Consider the following 22,706-nt stretch of genomic DNA (forward strand, 5'->3'; position numbering starts at 1 on the left):
TGTTGCTTTGTTTTTGTTTGGTTTTTTTTGCTTGTTTTCTCTTCTTTTTCTCTCAACAGGTGATCCAGGAGATTTTTTTTTCTCTTTGTCTTTGTCTTTGTAAGTGCCCTTTCTCACTGTCCCTTTTCCCTTCTGTTTTTCTTTTCCTTCCTCTCTTTCTTTCTCCCTTTCCTATCCCCCAGTCATGTCTGTCCCATCTGTAACAACTGAAAATAAAATAAATAATAACAACAAAGTTTGATCAAATGGATCAATACGGCAATGCCATGATGATCCATTTGGCAGAATAAATCCATTTGGTATCCTTGTTGGTCTTCAGACAACAATTCTGACGGCTTAAGAACCAAATGGGACAGACAAAAAAAAAAAAGAAAAGAAAAGAAAATAAGCAGCATGTTGCATACAATAAAACTCAAAACAAGCAGTTGAAAAAAAAAATAAAATAAAAGAAAATAAAATAAAAACAGCTTTGTCCTGCTGCTGTCACTGAACTCAGTAAGAACTGTCTAATTACCAAACTAAATAGAATAGGTAAACTAAACTAAATAGGTGTGTTTTGTCAGGGGATGCCAAATGCTGTCATTTTTCTGTAAAGCAAATTTACCTACGAGAATAAATAAAGTAACCCTGAACCATGAATGCTCTGCACCTTATCACCAATATATATGTTATACAATATATCTACACTTTATTTTACTTCATCTATATTTCAAACTACATACTTTGTGTGGAATTTATTATTGGAATCAGTACTTGTGGTTAGAGTTGGATGAACTCTGTCTGAACACACGCACCTTTTCATAAATATGTCACAACAGTCATTTTCCTTTGGCTATAAAAATATCACACTGCCCATGATAGCAATGACCACCAACCATAAATGTGGCAGGACAGTAATAACTCCTGATAATAATAATCATAGTAATAACATTATAATTTCCCCTGACCCTGTTGACCATAACTGTAATTATGTCAGGATAACTGTCTCGTATTCTTTGTAGGTAATGACTGAGTCTGCAAGCTTGCCATTAAAACTTTGCAGGTTCTCTATGAAACTGATGCTTTTAAGGTCACTGAGCAGTCACAGAAATGATCTGATTCAAGGAAATGAAAAATTATGAGTAATACACCTGAGTACCATGATTTTCTAAATCTGTTAATCCTCTCGTTTGTCATGGTACTGCTGCGACAGGCAGGATGAAGGATCCAAATGCAGAACTCGTGAAAAACAAAGGAGTGAACAGCACCTTTAATGCTGTGTCAGCAAACTCGAATAATACAAACAGAGGAAAAGAAAAGAAAACTAAGGAACTATGAACGGAGTCTGAAGTAACCTGGATGCCAAGGCGCTCGGAGAAACATTCACAGCACACGGGGTAACAACACAACAACTGACAGAGGAAAACACAGCACTTAAATACACCAGGAATAACGAGGGAATGGGAAACAGGAGGGAGACACAGCTGGGACTAATCTAACCAAACGAGACAGGGAGGAAGCAAAACTGAAAACAAAACCATCAAAGTAAAAGAGAAAATACAGGACAGGCACGGAGACGCTGACAAGGAGACAAGGCTGACAGGGAGGACAGAGCAAACATGGAGCACAGAGACAAGGCTTCCTCCCACAGTCCAAACACATGCTGTGAGCCTTGAGTCCAACTGGCAGCCCGTCCAGGGTGTACCCTGTCTCTCACCTCTAAGGCTCCAGCATCCCTGAATAGGATGGCGCTGAAACATGTCAGTGCAACAAATATTCAAAAAACTTAGAAATCAAGAAGGGAGCAAAGACTGGGTGGCTGTAGCTCAGGTGGCAGAGCAGGTCAGTTGCTAATCCAAAGGTTGGTGGTTCAATTCCAGGCTGCCAAATATCCTTGGGCAAGATACTAACCCCATGTTTGCCTACTGGTGGTGCCAGTGTCTGGCAGCCTCGCCTCTGTCAGTGCGCCCCAGGGCAGCTGTGGCTGCAATGCAGCTTGCCATCACCAGTGTGTGAATGTAGTGTAAAGCGCTTTGGGACTAAGTGAAGTGCTATACAAATGCAGGCCATTTACTTTTTCACACCACTGTGTACAGGAAATGTGGTCACTAATCTGCTGCTAGGCAGACTCATCTCAGTGGCAAGTCATAAACCGGATATCTGATGGGTACACAGATAATCACTGAATCAATGTGAAACTGCAGACAGCTACAGGATGCATGTTTGTAGTTTCAACGAGGTTCTTGGACATTTTGTGGCTTACCATGACAGAAAAGATTAGAAGAGTGGAAGTCACAATTAATTTAATTAATTTAAATCTGATTTTAATTTGACCAATCACCTCCTCTCCTTCTGCTCCTTGTGCTCCTCTGGACACATGCATCACTGCCTCTACTTTTTCCACTGTCTGCTTTAGTTTAGACAACCTGCTGAAAAACAGATTGCTGAGTATCAATGCCCATGAGCAGGAGGGCACTTTGCTATCACTTTGATAACGAAATCATAAAACAATGACTAAAGACAAACAGTGAAATACTGGAGCAACCTGAGGAGCTACCACAGCTGTAGTTTTTTTGTAGTTTGTGCTCTTAAAAGCTCACTCAAGGCTGTGGGCTGCAGAAAAGGGCCGAGGCAGGGTTAACCACAGGCCTTACAGCATTACAGAGGTGAAGAGAGCCATGTTGTGTTTCTGTTATCTAGTTCATCTTTAAGATGTTAGTGTCCTCATTTCTGAGAAGCTGCTAAGCAGAGGACAGCTCACAAGACCAAAGGACATAGCAGAAGGAACCAGAGATGGCTCACCTGCAGGTTCTGCTCATGTTGCTGTGGAGCTCAGGTAGGACTCAAAACCCTCGTCTCGAAAATGTCGAAATAAATGGAATCATCTTATTTTAAGATGGTCTTCTGGTCTTCAGAGGGATTAAAGAGACAGAGCGCGTAAAGTTAATCTTACTATAAATGTCTGATACTGAGCTGGGATTAGAGTCAAACAGAAAAACTCTATGTCTGTTATTCATGTTCAGGGTTCATGCTTGATGTTGACTGGCTGTCAGGAGGCAGGAGGAACATGTCTAAACCGTTCTTCACACTACACTTTGACCATCGTCTGTTAATTCAGGTCATTTAAAGTTTGGTGTCATATCAGCTTCCTCTCAGGATGAATACAGTTGAAATAAAACATTAAACTGCTAACATGTCATCATTCAAGCGAGAAACAAACCTCGTCTGCAACAGCTGTCACTAGCAGTGAGTTTGTGCCGTTTATGATCTTTTAATGAACCGTTTCCTCCTTGTCTGATATTCAGGTTCATGAACGCTGAGCTCAGATTTAGCAAACTTTTCCTTTAAAATCCTTTGTTTGCTGTGACACGCCTTCACTCTTTCCACACTGTAAGGAGTTTATGGTAAACCTTGAGTTGGCCACACGTTAGCTCATGTAGCCTTAATGTGACATGAAGGTTGCAGATTGAGTTGTTTCGATCATCAGTGTGTGCTTCATGATGATGCTTGTTTGATGTTTTCTCCTCAGGACTCTGGGCTGAAGGAAACCACGACTCAGCAGGTAAAGATGGAGGTTTGACATCGGAGGCGATGTCACTTCCTCTTTTCCTGATAGTTGTCATTGCTTTCTCTTGATGAGCAAAACCTCGTAGTTATTTAGACATTTGTGTAATTACCTGATTAGCAGCACAGGAAACAGATCATCACTGAGACAGTGTGACCATCTTTCTGTGTTTAAAAACTGCTGCCAGCATTTACAATAAATGAAATATGACTGTAGGTCAGTGGCAGATAATTTTCTGCCTTTTGTAGAATTATTTAGTGATTATATAATAAATTATCACCAGATAAAGTGAGATTTGGCAGCATTTCTTGGGGAAAACATAGAAGTGCTTTCTTTGTGGACACACTGTGGTCAGGTGACCTGTGTCTTCCCACTCACAGCAGGTATAAAGGTGTGACAAGTGTTGCAAAAAGTACAAAATACAATCAGCTCAAAATCCATATCATACTGGTCCGGACGTTGCTCATGGCAACAGTGATTACTGAGATGCTTGATTTAATTCCAGATCCAAATTTATGGCACATTTAAAAACAGAAAGTTTGCCCAAAGTGCTGAACAAAAACCAAACAAGAGATAAAGCAAAAGATAAAACAACTCACATAAAACAAAAAAAGAGAATCACACCTGAAATCAAACTGACACCTGTCCAAACGCTATTGAAAAAAGATGTGTTTTCAAAAGAGACTTAAAAACAGGAAGTCTGTCTAATATTTAAAGGCAACGTATTTCAAAGTTTGGGATCCACAACTGAAAAAGTTCTCCTCTGAGTTCCAGCCTAGTTTTTGGGACAAGCAGAATCGTCTGGTTGGCTGATCTAAGGGAATATCAGGCTGAAGTACAGCACAAAGGTGTGGAGGATAAGACTGTGTAGGCATTTATAAGCCAACATTAGGACTTTGAAATGAATTCTGTGATAAACAGGAAGCCAGTGACTAGAACATGAAGAGGTACACCAGAGAATCTGAAGCCAGGGGGATCAAGCTGTTTTCACATCCTACAGTTTAATGCAAATATCTGTCATTTCTACTCTGTGCATTTTCAAAACAGGCTCATGACTTTAGATTTAAGATATCTGAGAGAATTTTTTATATCCCAAACATCTCCAAACATTAAACCAGTTTTAGCTTGTCAGACACTCAGAGATAACTTCACTCAGAGATGCTGTCTGAATCCAAACCGGTCATTTCACAATAGATTGTGTTGGTCTGTGTTCAGAAATATGCAGTTCGTTATCAGATCAGCTTCATAACGCCCATCTGGGTTTTTTATTTCTGCCTGTAGCCTCATGCTAACGTATACTGCTTTGTAAAAGCTGCACGGTGGCTCTGTGGTTAGCACGCTCATAGAAAGGAGGTCAGCTTTTTCTCCTCATGCTTTCATGAAAGACTTTCTTATTCTTCCTTGTCAAATAAAGTTTAAAGAAAAGAAAATCTGGACTGAAGTTATATGGTAGGTCTTCTCTTCTTCTCTAATCCCACACTCTTTTGCTTTTTTCAGGTGTTCAGTGTGAAACAGCCAAAGCTGACCTCGTGATGTTGGTGGATGAGTCTGGGAGCATCAGCAGTGTCGACTTTAGAGTCATGAAGTCATTTCTTATTGAGATCGTTAAAAACTTCAACATCGGCCCGGACAAAGTCCAGATTGGTAAGATTTTATTGTTATTCATACTGCTGGTAATACTAGTACTTACAGAGTTTTTAATAGTGTGATTAAAGTATCTCTTGGTAATTTTATAGACAATGCTCATAATTATCATGTTTTAGAGACTTTGATCTCTCTTTTTTTGTTTTTCTGTGTAACTGTGTACTTGTTTCACACAAAGCTGTGTGCTTTCTGTAGGTCTGACATCATTCGCTAGAGCACCAATGGCTGAGTGGTACTTAAATTCCCATCTGACCAAGGATTCCCTGACAGAGGCGATAAAAAGATTAGTACAACTTCTGGGACCATCGTACACAGGTGATGAAGCAGCATGTTGTCCAGTCTACATCAGACTGTCACCACAGACTGTGAGAGCTGAAATGGGAACCAAGTTTAGTTTCTCTAAATGAGGGAAGGAAACTGAGTGCAGTTTGATATGGTCAGTCATTTTTAAATTAAAGGAAAATTACTACTTCAAAGAAACGCAGTAGAAACACATCAGGATTAAACCCAGAATCAGAATCTCCGTGATTGGATGTTTCTTACAGTAGTTTTTATGTCTGTGTTCATGTTTGTTGTTTTGAATCCCTGAACTTTGTAAATCTACACCTGTTGTTACCTGTTCTCTTTCCATCATATAGGAAAAGCTCTGAGATACATCCTCCATAACCAGTTTAAACCCTATATGGGAATGCGTCCAGACTCCAGAAAGATCGTTGTTCTGATCACAGATGGAGCAGCAAATGATGACATACATCTGCCCTCAAAGAACCTGAAAGACACAGGCATCGAGGTCTACGCTATTGGTGAATGATTTCTGCATTGATTGATTTAGTCTGAACAGTGTGGTGGTGATGGTGTTGCACTGACAATGTTGCATGGAGGGGGTGGTACCTTTGGACTGTTAGACCAGAGGGTGTACTGCAACTATAGGACATCACACTGTGGAAAGTCTGTCTCAGGGTGCTGGGAAGGAGAATATGTCCGTTAGCCAAACCTTGGATTCAGGAGTATTCACTCAATTTACCAGTCGATCAACGTCCCAGCTGTCACCTATGATCATGAGCTTTAGGTGGTGACTAAAAGAACAAGATCGCGAATACAAGTGGCAGAAATGAGCTTTCCCTGAAGGGTGGATGGCCTCTCCCTTAGAGATAGGGTGAGGAGTATATGTGTAATACGCGTGTTTCACAGGTCTGTCACACATGTGACAAACACGTCACATGTGTGACAGACCAAAAAAAGGACCAGCTGAAAACATTAATGATACATGTAGAGTGGATTTGGTGTGTCATCCAGGTTTCATGCCAGTTTTCTTTTTCTTTTTCTTTGTTTGTTTATTTATTTTCTCAGTATAAATATATTTTCCTCTTTCAGGTGTGGGGGCTGCCCCAGAGAGGGACATGAAGTCCATCGCCTCTGATACTGATCACATGTACCTTATAGAGGGCTTCAGTTCTCTCCATGCTCTGGTCAAGAATGTCTCCATGAGCCTCTGTAACAGCGCTAACAGCTTAGGTACAGTAAGAGTCCTTCATCAGTTTACAGTGACACGTGACCTCTCTGCTGAGGTCTTCTCTTAGTGGGCTGCTTCTCACACAGAGCTTTTCTACTCCATTTCTATATGCTTCCTTACAACCGGGTTCAACACTGCTTCACAAACACTTTCATGAAAGTCAGATTGTCATAGAGAGGCATCACTGCAGTCTGGCTACAGACCTGCAGGCTAGTCTGAGTTAGCTGCTGCTTTATTCATTTTTATTGTCACCAGAATAATAGACACACGTGTGCTGCTAACAGCACCTTCAAGTTTTAGGAAAAAAAGGATTAAATATTGAACCCTTTTCTTCAGGAGAGCTGGAGACTATCCATTAGGGCTGGATATTGCCACTGATTTCTAGAATCGATTCGATCCACGATTTGATTCGATTTGAATCAGGGAAATTTTGCCTCAGTCAGAAATATTATAATTCAGATCATGCATCAGTACATTTCCATTCATGACGATGTTTATGTGAAGCGTAGTTTGGATCTTCTTTTGCTGCTGGTTCGGTCAATATTGTTTGGAGAGAGATCAAACTAACAGCTTTAGAATCAGCGCAAAAAGGGCGTGAACACAAAGCGCGGACCCGCCGAAACATCAGAATCAGCGAGCTGTCGGCTTTCAGCCCCGACCGTGTCCGTGCAGTTGTTGTGCCAAAAAGTGATTGCCGTCCGCGGGAGCGCGCACAGCCGCTTAAAGCTGCAGCGCCCGTCGGGTGAGAAAGGCGACATCTCACTGATTCTGATCCGCATGTCGCGCTGTGTGTTTATGTCCTCTCATTTACTGTCTTAGCTGTTTGGTGGTTGTTGAAATTTTGTGAGGTTTCACCTGAGATTCTGGCGTTTCGGGCAAAATAAATTTATATTTAAAAATCGATTCAAGAATTTAATGAACCGATATCACGTTATCCAAGCCAGAATCGATTTTAATCGATAAATTGATAATCAAAACCCACCCCTACTATCCATCCCTTCTAGGGCGAGGGGCGGGGCACATCTGCAACAGGTGAACGGTCTATGACATTACTAGGTTAGGATATCCTGAAACCGATTCACCAGCTCATTCTAATATAACAAACACAAGTGAAGCTTTGGTAAAGTCAAAAATCTTCAGATTCCATAAAAACTGTTTGACAATATTCATATTTTATCTGTTCATCACCATAATCCTCCGTCTCTGTCCTCTACCTCTCTGCAGACTCTGTCAGGCTGCTGAAGGGTTCCAGTCTGTGTTCAGGCAGACTGCAGGTGAAGTCTAACCAGAGATGGTCCTCAGTGTGTGAAGATGACTTTGACCTGCAGGATGCAGAGGTGGTCTGCAGGGAGCTTGGCTGTGGGCCTCCTTCGCTCCTCCAGGGGGTGCTCTATGGAGAAGTGGAGGCTCCAGTGTGGAGCAGAGAGTTCCAGTGTGGAGGCCATGAGTCTGCTCTCCTGGACTGTAGAAGCTCAGGCTCAGTGAGAAGCAGCTGCTCACCTGGCAAAGCTGCTGGACTCACCTGCTCAGGTAGAAGAGGAGCTGCAGCTTTGGTTCAAACTCACTTTATTCTGTGACTGATGACTCTCTGCTTTCTGTCAGAGCCTGTCAGGTTGGTGGGAGGAGCCAGTCGCTGTGCAGGTACACTGGAGGTGAGGCGAGGAGAGTGGAGACCAGTGGCGATGGAAATCTGGAACCTGAAGGATGCAGCTGCTGTCTGTGGACAGATGAACTGTGGTTCTGCTGTTTCTGTAGGAAATACACAGAGTTCTTCACAGAGGTCGGTGTGGTGGGTGGAGTCACTCTGTGTTCAGGCTGGATATGCTCTGAAAGAGTGCGCATCAGCAGATCACTCTTCCTCCACCCTTGATATCACCTGTTCAGGTAAGTCTGTCACAGACATCATCTAGGATGGTGAAGTTTCTCGTTACCTGTCTCCTCTGTGACAGTGACCATGGTAGAAGTTCACTGGACGTGTTCATGGTCTCCTCGTTTGGTAGGAATGTTGAGACACCACAGTCTGGTTGTCAGTCCTTCCTTCATCATCATCAGTTGGTCTAAGAGTAAAATAACCCACCGCCTTGTTTCTGAATATTCATGACGTTGCCTCTAGTATCCTTTAGTAAGTTTAAGGTGCTCGATGAATCTGCAGGATTCCTTCTGAATCCAGATCTGCCTGGAGACCATCTGGTAAGAGATCATATCAATGCTGATGCCGACAGGTTCTTAGAACATCACCGTAATCAGACTTATTTTCATCTCAGATACACGACTTAAAATGTTGTGACTCAGGTACAATTTTGACACTGACACAAGAACAGATATATAAAGACCTGCAAAGGTCCAATAAACCACCTTTGTGTTATTTCCTGCTTTAGCCGTGTCTCCAGAAACAGCTCCACAGTGGAAACTTTGAACACGCTCGGCTTTGTTTTTATGACCTCGTCCATCTCAGGATGCAGCTGAGGTCTTAAACCATCACCTGACCCTGTTCAAGTTTCATCAATAACCAGACCTGCTCCTCTTTTCACTGTCAAAGACATGAACCAGCAGATCGGAGGATACAAATTTGAGCTAATATTAAAGCAAAGATTACTTTAGGAGGAGACCATGTTCAGGTCAGCAGCAGCAGTCGTCTTTTAAATGTTGATTTTTGTGAGGATGGTTAAGTATGGATTTACTTTCTGACTTTAGTCTTTATGGATTAACTGAAGATGTGATTTAAGGGTTGAGGAGGTGAAAGAGAAGAAACGACTGACACATGCTGATGATTTTATAATGTTTGTTTCAGGATACAATAGAATAGATTTTATTTTGAACTTGTACATATAACTAAAATAACAAGAAAAACATTTAAACACAAAAACAAAGTAAAGACAAGTTGTCATGAATAAATCTACATCTGTAAAAGATGAAGTTTACACTAATTTGTTCATTTCAAATTTTATAATTTGCAAATCAATGTTCAGAGTTTGACATATAACAAATAAGTATACATGTTTAACTAAATACAAGCCTACAGTCATATACAGTAGCACATGAGCTACACACCCTGTGATGAAGCTCTCTGTCCTCTACCTCTCTGCAGACTCTGTCAGGCTGCTGAATGGTTCCAGTCTGTGTTCAGGCAGACTGCAGGTGAAGTCTAACCAGAGATGGTCCTCAGTGTGTGAAGATGACTTTGACCTGCAGGATGCAGAGGTGGTCTGCAGGGAGCTTGGCTGTGGGCCTCCTTCGCTCCTCCAGGGGGCACTCTATGGAGAAGTGGAGGCTCCAGTGTGGAGCAGAGAGTTCCAGTGTGGAGGCCATGAGTCTGCTCTCCTGGACTGTAGAAGCTCAGGCTCAGTGAGAAGCAGCTGCTCACCTGGCAAAGCTGCTGGACTCACCTGCTCAGGTAGAAGAGGAGCTGCAGCTTTGGTTCAAACTCACTTTATTCTGTGACTGATGACTCTCTGCTTTCTGTCAGAGCCTGTCAGGTTGGTGGGAGGAGCCAGTCGCTGTGCAGGTACACTGGAGGTGAAACAGGGACTGTGGAGATCTGTGGAGGCCTCAGGCTGGACCCTGATGGATGCAGCTGTAGCCTGCAGAGAGCTGGACTGTGGCTCTGCTGTTTTAACAGGAAGCAGAAATGCATCCTGGGATGGACCAACGTGGAAGATCAAACCTGCCTGTGTTAAATCTGGATCTACACTGAGGGAGTGTGCCACATCATCCCAGTCACCCACCGTCCTGGAGCTCATCTGCTCAGGTAAGGGAGTCGCTGTGAGCCAACGGAGTTTAACCTTAAAGGAGTCGAGTAAAGTTCAGCCAATCATCTGTCTGTTTACAGACCTGCTGGTTCAGCCAATCATCTCAGCGTCCTTCTCGTCCAATGACGGGGACTCCCAGGTCCAGCAGCAGGAGTCTTCTTGGGTGTTAAAAGGCTCCAGCTTCACCATCAGCTGCTCCATCCAGCCTCAGTACCCAGGAGGCTCTTTCCAGCTCACCTTCACCTCCTCCAGCACCACCAACAACTACACCCAGCCAGCTGTCAATCACTCTGCCCACTTCCTGTTCCCTGCTGCAGAGCCCGCCCACCAAGGAACCTACAGCTGTGTTTATCGCGTCTTCGTGTTTTCTCGTAACTTCTCCTCTGAGAGCCGTCAGCTGTCTCTCACTGTCTCAGGTGAGCTGAAGCAGAGTGGAGCTCAAGTATGAAACAGCAGCAGGTCCCACCTGACGTAGGCTCAGATGGAGTCAGAGATGGCGGGGCCTACCTGATGTTTGTGTTTGATGCCAGCTGTTGTTCTCCTAACATCTAATGTGACGGCTGAATGTGTCTCATCAGATCCAACAGTGTTTGTCATCAGACTGCTGCTCCTGCTGCTGAGCCTGCTGCTCTTCATCTCTGCCGTCTGTTTCAGCCATAAGGTAGCGTGCACACGTCTGCTGATCAGAGGACGCTGTGGAACGAAGCGCTCGGCCCGTTGGAAGAGAGCGGCGACTCGCTGACTCACACCTGTGTGCTGCTGTGTCTCTGCAGGTCACCGGGAGGCAGAAGCCCCGCCCACCAGAGGACCAGGAGCTGGATGGTTAAAGCTGGCAGTGTCCAGAAAGGCAGGCAGCTCAGCAGCGCCTCCACATGGTGGAGGAAGTGTTTGCATCCTTCACCACAGTGTGAACATGATGTAGAACCACAGTATTCTGTATATTACATCATCAGGTCATGTGTTACTCCTGTATTAAAGTGTGAGCATTAATACTTGTTTATATTTACTGCTTCCAGCTTCTTCCAGTCCTGTTTGTATCCCTAAAATAATGACTGCAGCTAATCATCACTGATCGATCAACATGTGACTGTTTCATAAATAATTAACTGATTGATCAGATTGTCAAAACTCTCCAAACAGTGAAAAATAGTTGGTGTATTTTGGCTCTGCTCTGTGACCTTTGACCCTCCCGTGTGCAGCTGCAGACTGTCTCACCTGTCCTCTGCTCCCAGCTGGGGACAGGTGAGACATTTTATGTGAAGTTGGTCGCCTTCTTGCTCCGACCTGTTTTTTCCTGTTTCCTTCTTTGCTCCTCAGTTTAGTTTCTTGGTTTCAGGTTAGTTTCCTCCTCTGGTGGATTTCCAGGATCTCCTGTTCTTCAGCGTCTTCTGTTCAGATTGTTTTGATCAATAAAGCTTCTTTTGTATGCTGAGAGTCTGCATGCTGCATTTCTTCCTGACACACTGATGTGGCCGTCAGTGAGATGAGCTCATGTGCTGGGTTTGTACCAATGCTGCGTTTTTACACGCTGGAAACATGAAATGCGTCCCTGCTCTGATCCTGGCGCCACCTTTCCTGCATCCCAGCGTTCCCTGTGAGTAATCCACGGCTCCTCTAATAAAGGCCACATGTGGAAAGGCTGAGATATTACAGCCTGTGACTCAAACACAGTCGATATTGTCGCACATCTGTTTGATCAGAACACAAAACTGAATGACGTCAAAGAAATTTTACCACCAAAACTGTTTCCATCACATATAAATATTTATAAATATCATAAATGTTGTTTTTAAACTGTTCATTAAAGGTGTCCCAGTGTTTCCACACAAACTCTAACGTGACTCACAGGAGAAGTGTCCTCACTCATGTTTCCTCTCCTTCTTTATCTCCTCATCACCTTCGTGTGTTTCCTCTCTGACAGGAAGTTCTGAGCAGCTTTGTCATGTGACAGCTGACGTGGATCATGTTACGCGCTGAGCAGCATTAACTTAAAACCAGAGGATGAAACAGGAGAACCTGAAAGAGAGTTTTCAACCAAACTCACCTGAGTTTGTTTTAATCTGCTGCGTGAAAAACCGACCAATCAGATTACAGATGATACAACTTCAGATAGCCGACTGACCGCAGCTAAACTCAACATCTGTGTGATCAGATTAATGTGTCAGATCTTTCCTGTAGCTGTCACACACTTTATGAAGGTTAACCCTTTAAAATCTGCTCTGGATCTTAAACCTGTGATTTTAGGCTAAAAAAAACTTTCACTGACGCGTCCAAAGAAATATTTAAATTAATAAAAATCTTCTTGTCTGTGTCTGATGACAGCAAAGTCTGAATAACGAGAAAGAGATTCTTAAAAAAAGACAATAAAAGCAGGACGATGTGACTTTCAGGTATCTGAGGAATAAACTTGTGTGCATGTCTGGATATGAACAGATAACTCTGCAAATGATTTTCAAAAGTTCTTCAAATTATAATTTTTTTATTATTGTTAATATATAAATTTAAAAAAGAGAAACATTTTTTCTGAAATGTTGTGTAAGTGCAGCAAATTTCACCCCAGAAGGCTGAGATCATTCCTGTAAACTACATTAACAACAACCTTTGAAACACATTTCAGGAACATGTAGAAGAAGAAAATAGAAGAGTGGTTATTTAGCTTTAACATGAGGAGATGCTGTGTGTTATTAAACGTCACGTTCAGGTGTGTGAAGCAGCTGTGCGGTTGAAGCATATATGTGTCACCCCTGATGTGATTGTTAAACCGAGCTCGACACAGTCTGGGTCAGAACATCGGACCCCGAACACTTCACATCGTTACAGTTGAGTCAACATCTCAGAGTCTGGCATGATGAAATCGATCCATGCAAGAACAGCTGATCTTTAATCTGTGGTGTTTCAGTTGAAAGAAACAGTTGGCTGATAAGTAGATAACAGATGAAGAGGAAACAGCAGTTTATTAGCAGAGAGCTGAAGAGTCGGACAGACCGAGAGGAGACGGACGTGGACCTGACATGGATCACCTGCTGCTGGTTCTGCTGCTGCTGTGGGGCTCAGGTAGGACTCTGCAACAACAGCCTGCCCTGTCTGTGAAGGTTCTCAGTCATCCAGCTCATTGTAGTCTAAGGAGCTTGGAAAGAAAAGCGTCTGGACTTCTTTAAGTTTTTGAAGACGTTTCACCTCTCATCTGAGAAGCTTCTTCAGTTCAAGGGTCAAATGGTGGAGAGTTCCAGATTTAGATGATCTATAGGGGGTCTAACACTCCCATAGGGCTAAAATCTGTGATTCTTTCCCAGCTGCTTAGACAACAGCCTGTCCTGTTTGTACTGCACCCGACTGTAGATAGAGATGAAATCTGTAAGTCACGGAGGCGTCATTTAACACTAGGCACATTAGAAGCACAAAATTAGACACTGAAACCTGAAAAAGATACGTGTGTGTGATCTCTGCATAAACCTGACAGCTCAGCAGGATTCATCCAGTGGTAGGGTGACCATATTTTAACTTCCAAAAAAGAGACACTTGGCCCAGTAATGAAGAACTTTAAGAAGACTGTTTGTTTAAAGAAAACTTTAACATATTTAAATGATGCCTTCTTTGCTGTTAATGAATGGTGAAATAAAAAATGTCATATAGGCTTTTACAAGTCAACAAGTGCAAATAAAGAGGACGGTTGGTCACCCTATGCAGTGAGAGCTGCTTTTTATCACAAACCTTTCCACTGGAATGTCCTGATGCATTCTCAATCACAAGGGAAATCCCAGAAAGTTGATTCTGTTCATCTGGACATTTTCAGTGGGAGAAACATTTCGTCACTCATCCAAGTGACTTCTTCAGTCTCAGCTGACTGCAGGTTTCAATCTTATAAACAGTACATTTGCATAATGACTGAAACCAGCCCAGTGAAGGAACAATGGGCTGGGAGGCCTTCTTTAATATGCAAATTGTCATAACCATTGATCAACAACAACTGATCAAAGACTGTTTGGGAGCTTAGAGCTAGCTTAGCTTAGCTTGTAGTCTTCCTTCTCCTCCCCAGTGTCACCAAAGTGCTTGCTCATACAGTGGCTTGCAAAAGTATTCGGCCCCCTTGAACTTTCCCACATTTTGTCACATTACAGCCACAAACATGAATCAATGTTATTGGAATTCCAGGTGAAAGACCAATACAAAGTGGTGTACACGTGAGAAGTGGAACGAAAATCATACATGATTCCAAACATGTTTTACAAATAAATAACTGCAAAGTGGGGTGTGCGTAATTATTCAGCCCCCTGAGTCAATACTTTGTAGAACCACCTTTTGCTGCAGTTACAGCTGCCAGTCTTTTAGGGTATGTCTCTACCAGCTTTGCACATTGTTAAGGTTCAATGTTGAGAGAGGAATCCATAAATAACCACAGATCTGGTCCGGTGTGCAATTAGACAGCATTTTAATAAACACATGTGTGAGTTCAACAACCCAATCAGTATTGAACTGTCTTTACCATATTCAGACAACGGTTTTATAGGGTTACAATAGTACAGCCCCCTTTTCTGTTGCTAGGCAGATTTAAACAAAGCATACGTCACTCCAAAACCACAATGACTCTTAACATAGTCTAAAACAGAACATCTTCTTCGGGTCGACGCCAAGCGCTTCCTGTCTCCATCCTGCCCAGGCTTATCTGCTTATCTCCTGGAACATCAGGTGCACTTCCTGTAACAGACTACCACGTACGCCTCGACTTTGCAGTTATAAACTCTTACCTACATGAGTCTATCAAATATGTGTGTGCGTACACGTGCGAGGGCGCGTGCGTGCTGTGTACTGCGTACGTGTCGTGACCTCTCGTACTATATGTGTCTGTATGTGTGTCTCGCCCTTAAATGCTCTCTTTGCTTTCAGTTTCACTTCTGCAAAAGCCTGCAACTTCAAAGACATATAACTTCCTGTCTCTGCCCTCTACACAGAAACACTGAGATCATAGAAGCATTAAAAACATTTAAATTATAGATTCAACTCAACCGTGTAAAGTGGTTCTTCTTGGACCTGTAATAAAGACTATAACCATATATTTGAGCATCTGAATGCATCTAAATGCAACATCACTATTAATACTGAAATGTTAATGATGATTATAAAAATAGCAGCAAATAATAGCAGTAAAATATTTCTATTCTCAATACTCCCACTCTCGACCTCTGGACCACCAGAGGTCGCCATACATTATGTTGGGTCACTCCTTGGCCCATTCAGCTGCTTCCCTGTCCACCCCTGACGTCATGGACATTAGAATCACTTTTCCCACTCTGACCCTCTCTCGGCATTCTGTGATTTAGCGAACCAGACAACCCCATGTCATCTAGGTGGTCTTAGTAATGAACTGCCCGCTCCCACTTGAGAACACTCCATGCTTAAGTGGTCTCTGCTCCTCTTCTGGGTCCCTCTCTTCTGGGCCTCCTGCAAAGGATAGAAAACACTTTCTCCCTACTACGGCTCTAACTTACTCTGTTCCTCAATTGTTCTCTTCATTCAAACCTGATTCATCCTAATATTACTCAAAACATGAACCTAATTGCGTATTCGTGTTTAGTTTTTGACATTTATTTTTATATCTTAATCAACCGTACTCAGCATTTGTAAAACTCTTAAAAGCACTGCCTTTAAGAGAATCAAAGGAAGCACGTCTCTGCATGTGCTTCCTCTTGCTCCTTATCTGATCATCAACATCCTGCGCACAAAACTGTCACTGCTGCAAGGGCCTACCTCTCATCTAAAGTCACCTATCACAAGAAAATATACCAAGAAAATCATTATAACTGCTTATTCTACTTAAAGGATCAAAGAAAAAACAACCACTTTACTCACTAAGTGTAAGCACCTAGTTAATTGCTCCTAGATAAATTTCATCATAGCTAAAAGCTCCCTAAGAACAACTTCTGTGTGTTGACACTAACTTCATTTTAAAACTCACATTTCCTGTGTTATAACCTGTTTTGGTATACCATTTTATTTCATTTTTGCTGCTCTTAATGTAATGATACATTCTAATTTATACTTTCTCAGACTTAAGCAAAATATATAAGCTTTTTCCCTTTGCTTCTGTTTTTAAACAAAAACTCGGTCACTTCAACAAGCATTTGTTATTCTGTACCTGCATTTTATATAAGAGGACTAATTTAGAGCTGCATGTGTTATCTCAATATTTTACATGTCACACAGTTTAGTTACAAACGAAACTCCTATTCCGTTAAATGCTAAATGGATTTCAGGCCTTTTGCCTGGAATCAATACTGTCCTGTGTGTTGATGAACTCTATATGTCTGTAAGCGTGTGCAATCCTTCAAAAACTCAGGTCATTCTCACAGTAGATTGGCTAATCATAACGTTAACCAAAAGTTTGTGACCCTCAAGAGACGACTCTCTGAGCCACAACTCCGTTAAAGGCACAAAAATGCAATGTGTATGAAAAAATCATTTCTACATATATAATCTCCAATATTATTCATTTGAGTCAGCGAGACTTTTAACATCCTCATAAAAGCTCTCCTCTACCCTAGAAATAAATCTATTTACTATCTGTTTCTAAAGCCTACATTATAACAACTTTATTCTAAAAATCAAAAAGAGATCCCACATTTTCTTCTCATAAAATGTTCACTATTTTCCCCAAAGCATATCCTTTATTCCCACAGTTTCCCTCTAAGTTTCATATACCACTTCTTATTAACACCAGCAATTTATCTTCTAAACAGAATTCAGTTCATTTTACTCCTTTCTTTAAAGAATTTACAATCTCTGCCTCAGTTTTACCATATCTAAATTATCAAACAACCCCAATCGTTATAAAATCATACTAAAACCCATTTCAAATTAAACAAATTAAATCTTAAACCCCTCTCTTTTTTGACACATCTCATGTGGCAAAAAACTCAACATGCTTCACCCAAGCTTAACAAATTAACAAGGGAAAAAGGTTAGTCATATCATATCATTTCTCAGAACACTTCAGCCATCCTCCTCTCCAGTATTTTGCTCCAGCCCTGAAAACCTGTGTTTAAGGAATAAGATCAATTTAATTATCATGCCAAATCTTCTCAAACTCGTTGCTCCCTTCAAAGGATCCTTGGAATTTCCTGGAAACAAAACCTGTGCTTTACAAGGTCAAATGGGACTCTCGGCCATTTGACCTTAGAACTGAAGAAGCTTCTCGGATGAGAGGTGAAACGTCTTCAAGCAACTCAAAGAAGTCCAGACACTTTTCTTTGCAAACTCCTTTGTTTACATTTCATAGTCAACTCTCCCTGTATGATCCAATCTGTGTCATAACAAAAATAACCTTAACCAGAACTGTCATCAGTCCTGTCTTTCTTCAGTTAATGGTAACATGAGTTATATCAAACAATATTTCCCTTTTAGCATTTAGCATTCTCCCCACAATATAATGTAATCCCATAATCTAACCCCAGTAAAAAAGACATTTTCTCAAAGCAAACATCAACATCCCAAAATCAGCATCCCCAGATTTAAGTCTCCCACTTGTCCTGCTTATGGCAAAAGCAAAACAAAGCATCCCCTTTCTTTTCCTCACATGGTAAATTTGTCCACCTTTATTCATCCCCACCTTAGTCCAGTCACTCACATTCACTCATGCATTCACACATGATATTTTTGCTGATACTGCAGCCTTCTGCGCAAATAATGAAATGCTCCACATCAGCAAAATGAGCTCAATCATTTGTTTTATTTCGTTTTCCTTTTTAGGAAAATAGTTCTCTATACTTTTGACTGGATTGAATCGATACAATCCATTTTTAGACAGAGACTCGCCGCCAATCAGGTCTCCTCCTCAGCCAGTTATAATTCTGTAAAGCCCACCTGATTTTCGTACTTGGTAATTTTGTCAGCGCCGTCAGTTCACTCTCTTCCAGGCCTGCTTAGAACAAAAATGAAAAAAGAGAGCTGATTATTAGCTCATCAAAGTACAAAACAAAATCACCTGACAGGTTTTTCCTGAGTGCACTTACTACAAAATTTCTCGGGCCCCTCTCAGACATATCCATGTCTTAATCAAACTCCCTCTCTTGAAATAAAACAACAGCCTCCAAAATCAGAAACAATCTCAAAGTTCACCCTTTCAACACACGAAAACCTCGTCAAAGATCAAAGACCGTTTGCACAATGTCTCCCTTCCTCACTTTGCCATGTTTTCATTCAGCATAAAATATAAACCGATTTCAACAATGTGTCATCCCTAAATTATAAATTTCCTGTCCAAATCTCCACCTCTGAACAGACCTGACCACCGTAATCAAATATCCTGATACTTTACCATTACATATCTCGCCAAATAATCTTCAACAGCCACCGCTCTCTCTTGAACTGAAAGCCTCCGACACACACACACACAGGAAGTGTCTTTGTCACTCACTCACTCCAGCTAATTTGCATAGACTCACAGCTCAACAGCCAACTTGACAAGAGAAATACATGTTTAAACCTTATCACATTATTGAATTATTTTCATTTTCTTTCTATACTAATCACTGGTTTTGATCACTCAGTACGAGAGCACTCCTAAGTCACTCTTATAAACACTAATCACTTTTCTTTTGTTTTTTCCCCATAACTCACTCCCTTGTCATACAGCTTCGTTTGAGTTATTCCACAACAACTCTATTTTATCCAAGTGTGTTTTAAGTGTATTTTCCTCAACATTCACACCATTTTAACCCTCATGAAATTAGCAGGCTGATTTAATTACATATGTTTGTGTTCTTAGCCAAGTTTTAATCACTATCTATGCATTACTCCTCATGAGCTTATCTCTGTAAGGTTAGTGCATTTTCTGTTTGTATGTGTGATTTTTATAAATGTTTCTTTATGATCTTTGTGATCTTGTAAATGTTTCTTTTGCAGTGGTTCAAACTCCTTTTGACAGGGTGTGTTTTCTCTCTCTGGCTCATCACTGGTCATTGTTCATGACATTTCCCCTCGTCTGTGCCCAGTGGCCTTACCTGTTAAATCCCGTCTCCTCCAGTGACTCCAAGGTCACTCCGGGACTTAGGTTCAAGCAATCGTGACTGCGCCTTGCCTTAGGTTGTCCCAGGGTTTCGAGGTGGGATCTTACCCGTCATGGGCTGTCCAGCCTTCCATGCCCGCCTACTACAGGGGCCAACTGGGCAAGAGTGTTATCAGGTCTAGGGGACACACTGGTTCTGGAAATTAAAGGAGTGTAAACTGCTTTCTTTATTAAACTTTCCAACAATAATTTCACATGTAACAGTTTGTGTACGTGCGTTTTCAATTCATTAATGTAATTGTTAGTTCATGTATTTATTTCTCTCGGTCTGTCTCTTTTCTAAACCCTGTAATTAATATAATTTTATTACTTTATTACTTTTTCTTAAAACATGCATCCGCTTCATCTTCTTAGAATTTAACTCTGTCTATTTCTCTGGGTGCTCCCCTGACATCATCAGTCACACACACACACCTTCCTCTCACACACACAGCAGCACAGTATTTCCTGTTTCTCTTTCCTGTTTCTACAGATTAATCAAACACTTGTTTTTTCATATTTACAGTCTACAAACCCTCTTTAGTTTTACTAAGTCTTGGTCTAAAAACAATACACCCTCCTTTCATACACACTTTTAAATAGAGCTCTTTCAAACATAAAAATAAACTCAGCCTCTCATACCATCACTCATGCATTTCTTGAATTACAAGCACTTTCAAACTTTAAAACATCCTACTTTACATCACAAAAGAAATATATTTCATACCCACTTTTAAATGTTCTAACCTCTTTCAGACGCCATGACTTGTCTCACACACACTGCCTTTTCTCTCAAACTTCTCCCTTTTTCACTCACTCAGACAAATCACACAGTCACCCAAATCAAATACTGACAGCATTCACACGGTTAAAATCACTTAAAATACACTTTCATACGCGTATTTTGGACATGCCTTCCATAATCAGAAAGAGCAAGTCAAAAGAAAAGAAAAAGAAACTGAAACCTCTCATCACTCTCACAGCTTCTCCCCACACACACATAACTGAAAAATAAAACACACCAGCATTTATGGCTCACGAAATATACATCTATCAAAATTCAGTCACTTACTATACCTCCACACTAATATATTCAAACTGTATTTATACTCTCGTGATAAGCAACACCAGCCTCTTAAATACAGGCATTTAGCAATATTTTCAAACAATAGTTATAAAACTCAATACTCTCGAAACTGAAACCACCCTCTCTGCGCATCACCGCTGCTCATTTGCATTTACACACACCATCAGTGCACATCCGGCTGTGCATTGCTGACACAGAGACTGATCTTACTCATAGATCTCATATTTTATATTACAGACGTCTTTAATTACAACTGCACAGATTCTAGGCCTCTTAGCTCCTACGAATTTCGATAAATTTGCCATAACGGCTCCAACCGATAAAGTCTCTGACTTTTTTGCAATCAATTCACCGGAGCAGCTCCAACCGTTCCGTCCACATTTCTAGCCCTAACTTAATTTACAGGTAGCCAAAAAAGTGCAACATAGAGGCTCCAACCCCTAGCAATTTCGGAGGTTCCCAAGTTCTCCCCCGCTGTCGACGGTACTATCCCTACTCTTCAGGGTAGGTCAAGGGTCAGCGTCCTGCCCAGGCGCAAGCGTTACCAAGGAGAAAAATGCGCTTCTTAACAGACGCCGCTGTCGTTCTACAAAGATTTAGAATAATTTGAACCAACAATCTACACTCCCACACAGGAGTAAGAATCAGGCAGACCTATCCTTGTGGACATAGGGGCTCCAACCCACAAAATGACCATCACAAAATAGAGTCCATGACCAATAGGGCTCCAACCCACAAAACAACCAAATTCCCTACCACACTAAATTAGCAGCTCCAACTGCTTTAATTCTCTCAGCGGCTCCAACCGCTTTTAACTTTCTCAGTACTGTACTTTATTACTTTCATTATCACCAAAATCAAAACAGACTTTCACCAGTAATTACAGTGACCAGGCTTTTAATTTGACATGCCCAATGTGACACCTTTTGGAAATATATTTCAACAGGCAGTGTCTTACCTTTAAATGCCCCGGGGAATGCCTGCTCACTTTCACCACTGATTACCGTCTGCCCGTTGTGGGGAATAGAAATATTTTATTGCTATTATTTGCTGCTATTTTATAATCATCATTACCATTTCATGTGATGTTGCATTCAGATGCATTCAGATGTTCAAATATATTGGTATTATATTAGTCTTTATTACAGGTCCAAAGAAGAACCATTTTAAAGGGTTGAGTTGAATCTATAATTTAAAAGTTATTAATGCTTTTATGATCTCTGTGTAGAGGGCAGAGACAGGAAAATACTCTCTGTGCCAAAATGAGACAGGAAACGAAACGCGTCTGCAGAGCATGTTTTGCAGAAGTGAAACCAAAAGCAGAGCGAGTGCAAGCCGAAGAGCCAAAGAGTTAGTATGCATTTATCTTTGATTTAAGCTTTTAGTAGAGGCTTTTGATCAAAACATTAATTCAGTAGAGTACACCTATAGGGATCACTGATAGGGAAAGTTCAAGTTGCTTAAGTTAAGGTCAACTAAGGTTCAGAAAAGCAGATGCAGTACAGACAGACAAATAGTGAGAGGTCATGACACGCACGCCAGTACACAACATGCACGCCCTTGCACGTGCACGCACTCACACACACACCATAACAGATCTATTTTGGTAGGGCAGAAATGCAGAAGTGTGTCAAGTACTTAGAGGAAGTGCACCCGACGAGCGACAGCGAAGAGGGGAAGCACCGATTCAAGACAATGTTTTTAGAGCAATGTTAAAGGTCATGGAACATTTTGTGGTTTGGATTGACGTAAGCTGTACTATTGTCTATTTTTGTAAAAGAGGGGGCTTTGTTATTGTACCCATATAAAACCTTGTCTCATGATTGTAAGTTCAGTTCAACACTGATTGGGTTGTTGAACTCACACATGTGTTCATTAAAATGCCGTCTAAATTGCACACGCCTGGATCTGTGGTTTTATGGATTCTTCTCTCAACATTGAACCCTAACATTTGGGGCTCGTTCCGTGAGAGAGAGGGAATAATGTTGGGGTTTTGGTGAGATCCGGGGTCCGTGGTAATTGGACGGGCAGACGGTAATCAGTGGTGAAAGTGAGTAGGCATTCCCGGGCATTAAAGGTAAGACACTGCCTGTTGAAATATATTTCAAAAGGTGTCACATTGGGCATGT

At 41.5% G+C, this 22,706-nt stretch overlaps 1 protein-coding gene across 1 annotated transcript; it reads left to right on the plus strand.

The window, feature by feature from the left end:
- Nucleotides 1-2,725: 2,725 nt before the first annotated feature.
- On the plus strand, nt 2,726-12,555 carry LOC116324054 (scavenger receptor cysteine-rich type 1 protein M130-like). The gene is made up of 13 exons (XM_039616759.1): nt 2,726-2,815; nt 3,509-3,541; nt 5,042-5,188; nt 5,384-5,503; nt 5,827-5,991; nt 6,563-6,703; nt 7,926-8,231; nt 8,304-8,585; nt 9,790-10,095; nt 10,168-10,449; nt 10,531-10,866; nt 11,029-11,111; nt 11,224-12,555. Exons 1-13 carry the CDS (start codon nt 2,773-2,775, stop codon nt 11,275-11,277), a joined length of 2,298 nt encoding a protein of 765 aa, XP_039472693.1. The 5' UTR covers nt 2,726-2,772; the 3' UTR covers nt 11,278-12,555.
- Nucleotides 12,556-22,706: the final 10,151 nt, after the last annotated feature.

This window comes from Oreochromis aureus, linkage group 8 (assembly GCF_013358895.1).
Source record: "Oreochromis aureus strain Israel breed Guangdong linkage group 8, ZZ_aureus, whole genome shotgun sequence".
In the NCBI taxonomy this organism is placed as follows: domain Eukaryota; kingdom Metazoa; phylum Chordata; class Actinopteri; order Cichliformes; family Cichlidae; genus Oreochromis; species Oreochromis aureus.